Here is a 7006-nt window from a genome sequence, read left to right on the forward strand (position 1 = left end):
GTGGGTGTTCCAACTTGATTTTTGCCATATCAGTGTGGCATCTGTGCTGTTATTTACTTAATATGTATTTAAATATGATTATACTTTTTTATCTATGCAATAATACCCTTGCAGGCATGGAGTGAAAATCACGTTTTTTTCCCTAATGTACATGTTAAAAAACATAACTATTAAATTTCACACATTGGTTGGTTCGCATACCATCTGTGTGTATCATGGGTGTTGAGCCTGTCATCTCAAGGGGACTTGCTGGACACAGGGCCCTTCTCCATGTGGCACTTGCGTTGCTGATCCCCTCAGGCCAGCTATTTCAAGAACAGCATCTCCACTTTGAATTTCTACCCCACAGTGCTGTGTCTTCACACTTTTGCTCATAAAGCTCCCTCTGCCCTTCAAAGGGGTGCCCTTCAAAGCCTTCTAGTTTCTCTGCTTGATAATTCCTGCCTATTCTTCCAGATCCAGTTTAAAAGTCACACTGCAGAGCCATCCTTTCTTCCAACCCTGTCCCCAGGTTGCATTTCATCACTCTGACCCTTTCATTTTGTTCCTTGTCCATTGTCTGTTTTCACGTTCATAAATAAGGACTGTCCTGTATGATTTTCTATCCTAGACTTGCGCTCTCACAAGATTGAGAATAAGTTATTTGCCTTAGCCTCAGGGCTTGGCATGTAGACCTTAAAATGTGAGTGAATGAAGTTCAAATCCCCTTTTAAAATACAGTTACCACTGGTGGAGCAGTAGCTGTGGCTGGGATTGTTTGATCTCCTGTGAGAACAGGAGTGAGACTCGCCATGTAACCCTGGGAAATTGGGGGGAGTTTACTGGAGGGAGAGAAACGATGCACTGATTGATGGAAGGTACCCAAAGCATGAGACTCTGTGCAGGGTTTCCTAGGGCAGACCCCGCTGGCCCATACAAATTACCTGATCTTGATGAGTAGCTTCTGGGTCTGTCTGTCTCTCTGTCTCTCTCTCCCTCTCTCCCTCTCTCCCTCCCTCCCTCCCTCCCATCCATCCTCCCGCCACCCCTTCTCTCTGGTTCTCCCCACCCACTTTCTCTCTTTCCCTGGCCCCTCCTTCCCCACACACTTTGGTGAGTCTGTTTTCAACCCAACATTTAGGGCGGCACTGTCTGATGTGATAACCACACATGACCATTCGAATTTTAATTAATTACAGGTAATTAAAATTTCATTTTTTCAGTTACACTAGCCACACTGGAAGTGCTCAGCAGCTGCATGTGGCTAGTGGCTACTGTGTTGGAGAGTGCAGAGTAGAGCACTTCTATTATCACAGAAAATTCTATTGTACTGTACTGCTCTAAAATATGATTCTTTAATGTCTCCTATGTTGACTTTTGTTCCTCAAGTGGAAGCCAAGAAATAATCCCTATCTAAATGAGATTTCACTTGGGTGGATTTAGTCACCTTGCATATTATTACGGATGTAAGTAAAAGGCCGTTTGTTGAATGAGGAGAGGATTTAAATGGTTACATGTTGAGGAGATGGACGATCTTCCCATGGGAAGGGTATGGGCCACTTGCCCAGTGAGTTCTGTCCTGAGTGACCATCCCTGGTCCAAGCTACTCTCCCCCTGCTACAACCTGTTCACAGCTTAGCACGTAGATGGGGTAGAGAAGAGAGGTGGGGTCTAGAGCCTAGGAAAGTCAAAGGAAGGAGCTAAGATGAGTAAGAACAGAAAGAGGAGAGGAGGGAACTCCTGCAGTAGGAGGGGAGTGTGTTGGTAGTAATGGAGTGAGGAAGGCTGAGAGTCTTAAAAAACAAAGGTGACTATTTGGCATAGCCATTACAGAAAATGAGAAATGGCTCGTAAACATTTTTTGCTCAGTTTCTCCTTCCTTTTTACCCTGTCTCCAAACTGATTTTGTTTGTCGTTTTATTTAAAATGGCAGAATACATGGAGCGAAATAGGAGCTAGCTAGACTAAAACAGCATTAGAAATCGTGCACCCATAAGTGCTGTGTGTACTATTTCGCAACTGAACAATGTTCTGGATTACAAGTGCTTTGGAGACTAGGGTGAAAGATGATAAAACATTTACACTTCAAGCTGTAGACTGAATTGGTTAATTGGCAGGGCTACTACTGTGCTTTAGATCTTTTATAAATTAGGGGATGATTAGAAGAAGCTTCTCTTCGGCAAATAAGTTAGAATTGGAATAATAAAACTCAGGCTTTATTAATGTGAACCACAGGCCTTTAAACCAACAACTTTCAGCCTCGTATCATTTTGGACGTGAGAGTACCTGTCGGAGATTTTGCCCCTGTAATTTTAGAGGTGAAAATGAATGCTTGCCTGCAAGGCTATTCATAGATTTATAATGCTTATACACAATTGGCAATTTATAGTCTATAGCAGAACAGAAAAGAAGGTGCTGGTGGCTTTAACCAGTTTTCTTTCAGAAATTAAACGTCTGTGGCAAGACTAGTACAGACTCAAGTTTGAGCATACATCAGAATCACCCATAAGGCTTATTAAAACGGTAAAACACAGATTGCTGGGCACCTCCCAGAGTGTCCGATTCAGTTGGTCTGGGGCTGGACTCCAGAGTTTGCTGTTTTAACGAGTTCCCAGGTGATGCTGATGCTGCTGATCTGTGGACCACGCTTTGATGACCACTGGTCTTGTGGGAATTTAAATTCGGCAAATAAACTACCAGCCCCTTATATTGAAGGGGCTGGTAGTTTATTTGTCTCTTTCTGACTCCCTCTCTGGGGTTTGGGCAGGAGGGAGGAGTCGTCTGCGTTCATTCTGGTGACTGGGCTTCTCAGTGCTGTCAGGTCTGTGGGCACACTGCCCTTTTTACTTGCCAGACCGGCCTCTCTAGGTGAAGGCCACAGTGTGCTGATGGAGCAGTTACCTTTGCTGCTCCCCCTTCCCCCAGGAAGCAGCACGCACTTGCAGATTCAGAAGCAGCTGTGTTGTCTCCTGACCCAAATCTCAGCTTCATCCTGGTGACCGCCACAGTCCCCAGGCGGTGGTGGCATGAGGTTGTGATGTGGATGTCCAGAGCCTTCTAGACTCACGTGGTTTACTGGGACTTGCCACTGGGAGGGAGTTAGAGGACCTGGGTTCTGTTTCTGGGCGGACTTCAGACTCCTTGTGTGACCTTGGGCAATCTTCTTAGTCCTTGACTCCCCCATTTTGATTCCTTGTGTTGATGAAACATACTTCTCTCATTCCCAACCCATAAAATAGCAGGAAAACAAAAACCCAGGTCTAGGGAGTGGCCTCCAGGGCATTTATGAGCTGATGTGCAGAACTCGAAGTGCCTGAGGAAAAAGCTGCTGTGTAAACACAATATATTATTAATAAAATGTTGAAAAAAATAGCATCACACCCTCTGCTGATAATAGCTGCTTAGGTTGTGGAAGCTGCTCTGACACACAGGCTCCCAGCAGTGGGGAAGGAAGGGTGACTGTGGTTTTTGAATTCGAAACACATTTAAAAGAGGTTGCAAATAGGTTTTTAAAACATTTTTTGGGTATATTTATCGGTATATTTGTGAAGAAAATGTGATGGCAGTTCTGTAAAATTCAATTGCAACTAACCAGATCATCAATTTCTTTTGATTTTCATTACACTTCAAAGTTGTTTTACGATGTGGGCTATTCCACAGGCATTTTGGCTGAAGTATCAGGAGTGTCTTTCCTCCTCCTATCCCCGTTGGTAATAGAAACGTACAAATGAGCTGGGGGTTAATTAGTTAATGTTTATGTACACTCTACAGATGCATATGGAGCACCTGCTACGTGCTGTGGTAGACACTGAGATATAAAAGTACTGTTCTTGCCCTTTAAGGATTTGTGGTATAGTTTTAATTAAAGATACATAAGCAAGATATTATGTAAGGAGACCATTGTATTCTTAATACTTGTCTCCTTAAGTATTGTTAACAAAACCCAAATCTGCTTTTCGTGCACTATAGATGTATGCCTGTGGTGATCTGGAGAAAGAGAGATTCCTGCAGTCCTACCGTTCCCTGTCAGGAAGAAGCTCAGATGTTTGTTTCTTATCCCCCCGAGGAGTGTAGAGATGGAGTCTTCTTGAGGATGTTGTGAAAAATGGTCTGTAGAAGGTCTAGCACCCAAGTGGTGGCTGCACTGCTCGTCTCAGGAGAAAGCTGCTGTGTACGCAGATACACTACAAATCTCCTAGGGACCATTAGACGCCTTTGCTTCCTCATCAGCTGGGATGACCGTTCCCTCCTTGCCTTCCATCCAGAGAGTTGTGGCTTTTTAGCCTATAGCGGAAGCTCCCTAAGGGCAAGGCCACACCTGGCTCTAGACAGGTACCCTCGGCCCTCGCGCACGTGGGGACTTGCCTGGGGAGCTTTTAAACAAATACAGATGCCAGGGTTCACCCCCAGTGTTTCTGATGAAACTGAACTGGAGCAGTCTCTGGGCAGCTGTTTAAAAAATCTGGTGAGTGCAATGTGCCATCGGGGTTGAGAAGCACTGAGTTGGTGGTTGAATTTATGTGAAAGGGTGAATGAAAGAGAGAGCCTCTGCTAGTCAGGAGTTTTTTGAATGGAGGAAAAAAACCACATCACAAATCTTATCTTGGAGGTTTATCCTGACTTTTGTTCTTTTCCTAAAATGTGACCTGTGGCAGTCCCATTTGCTCACAGGTGGAAATGGCCACTTCAGATGTTGGACACGGCTGGCCCATAGCCATCTTAACCGTGGGCATGGCTGGGACTCAGAGGCTGGTTGCTTTGGGAGCATTGATCCATCACGCCCTGGGAGAGCCTAGTCTTGCCCCAAGATCTGGTCACTAAAGGGCCTCCTGTAGGCACACCTCATTCCTGTATGACTCCTCTCTCAGCTATAGCCCCCTTCACTCTGATCGTCCTGCTAGGACTGTGCTGAGCAGTCCCAAGCCCAATGCATCACATTAGCGTCCTTCATTCCTGCCGCTGTGTCAGTGTGTACTTTATGCCTGCATTATTTTTTCTCCCCCTTGAGTGTATGTTCCCTCCTACCCCGGCTGGTTACAAGGATATGTGGCACCCAGGGCGGATCACTATTTAGTTTATAGGGCTAGGTTTTTCTGTTGCTCAAATCTGAACCAAGACCCCCAGCCCATTCATGACTTCCTACATCTCTGTTCTTTCATATTTCACCCCAGCAGGCAATGATGCTTTCTTTCTGTCTGTGTAAAACCTACAACTAGAGTGTGGCTTAGAACTCTACCGAGTGGGCTCCCAGCAGCTGGTTCACCTGCCGATTTCTGACTTCTAGGTTTAGGGGAACACGTCTAGCCACAGGTTTGTTAGCATTCTAAGTAGGTGCCACTTTAATGTTACTTAGGGCCATTCTTTTAGTCCAGAGAAGGAAATCCAAGATGGATAATGAAAAACGATTTTATTTGAAAGTGGGAGAAGAGGCCCGAGGAGGGTACCGGATGCTGGAGGCATTAGGTTGAGACAGGAGTGATCTAGAGCTAACTGTAGTCCTTGTTGTGTTTTGGATGTCTGTTCTTTCTCTCTTCATTTTCATTTGGTATTTTGACCCTTGTAGTACTAGTCATTTTCTCATGTTGACTTTCATTTTCCATCTTTCTTTCTCCTGTGAGTTGTTGTGTCTGGATTGCAGAGACAGCCCTTACATCCCAAGTACCATAGACTTTCTTTTACGTCACACCCCTGGCTGTGTACCCTTGGCTTCACCCTTGGCCTCATCCCTCATTTTCTCCAGCCCTTTCCTTTGCTGGGTGTCTTGGTTGACCTTAACTTATCTCCCTTCATTTCTTTTTCAAGAATTGCTCCATCTTGCCATAAATATGCTTGCTGTCTTCTGTCATTACCAAAGTATTCCTCCTTTTTATCTTTGGGGAAATCCAAAGGTGTCTTCTCACCAGAAAGAGACATCCAGGATGGACTTTTCTTTTCCTTTGTTTAAGCCAACATTCATGGGTTACTCTGTGCATTATCTCTTTCATTGTCAGGTAGAAATATTATTCCCATTTGACAGGTGAGAAAATAGAGACTGAAAGAAGTTAAGTAGCTTATCCAAGATAAACAACCTTTAAATGATAGGGGTGCATTATGCTAGAGCCTCCTCTCTTTGCAATTAAACTGTACTGTCCAGCTGAGGGAGGAGTGAAATATCATGTTATGAGGATGGGGGTATGTATTTCACAGCCTTAGAGACCCTTCCATGCCAGCACTCATGAGAAGCTGTGAGATTATGTAGGATGGTGAGCCCCTTTCCCCTGGTGTTGATTTTGGTGATAAAATTCTGACCTGTATTCTTCTAGAGATGATACAGTATCAATTCTGAGACTGTGGGTGGTCACGTTGGGAGTGTGGCAAATTATGGTTGGGTCTCAATGTCTCAGGTTGTGTCTTTGCCACTGTCATTGTGTAAACCAGCAGAGCGGAGTTCTCCCAGTTAAGTTTCTCAATGTTCTGTTTCTTTGCAGAGCCTGTGTCATCTTGGGGGTGATATTCCTTCTCTCATCCATATGTATAGTGGTCAAAGCTATCCATGACCTCTCAACTAAGCTGCTCCCAGAAGTGGTAAGGTCCTTCTTCTTCCTTAATGGTCTTTCCTGAAGGTACCAGCTTCCTGTTACCTCTCTCCACAGGTTTACTGGGGGAAGTCAAATGAGTGGAGAGAGAATATATAGCATTTTAGGAGTCCTGAAGAACTCAGTACAGAATACGAACAACTTTAGCAGAGAGAAGCACTAGGCAAGATGAAAAGACTGCAAATAATTGAGCCTGTACTGGGTTGTGTTCCTCTCCTTAGATTTTGGCTATTCTTAAGGCACGATATTTTTTATGTAAAGAGAAATGGGCTGATTTTTATATAGCAGAGTGATCCAATCTGTGTTGTTGGCATTTGTTGTTTTGTGTCCATTCAGTGACTGTCGTAATAATTATATTTTACCTTTGCACTTTAATTCTGTATGTAAATCTGTTTACATCAGATTTTCTGACACAACTGACATTTTGATGCAGAAACTGGAGGACACAATTT

General features: G+C 44.2%; 1 protein-coding gene across 1 annotated transcript in view; it reads left to right on the plus strand.

Moving 5' to 3' along the window:
• TMEM163 (transmembrane protein 163) overlaps nucleotides 1–7006 on the plus strand; it is a 370074-nt gene that overhangs the window by 314222 nt on the left and 48846 nt on the right. Inside the window, exon 8 of the mRNA XM_023527515.1 lies at nucleotides 6447–6543. Within this exon, the coding sequence (XP_023383283.1) occupies nucleotides 6447–6543 (97 nt within the window). The remainder of the gene's footprint in view (nucleotides 1–6446; nucleotides 6544–7006) is intronic.

The sequence above is a fragment of the Pteropus vampyrus genome, unplaced genomic scaffold (assembly GCF_000151845.1).
Source record: "Pteropus vampyrus isolate Shadow unplaced genomic scaffold, Pvam_2.0 Scaffold17, whole genome shotgun sequence".
Classification (NCBI taxonomy): Eukaryota; Metazoa; Chordata; class Mammalia; order Chiroptera; family Pteropodidae; genus Pteropus; species Pteropus vampyrus.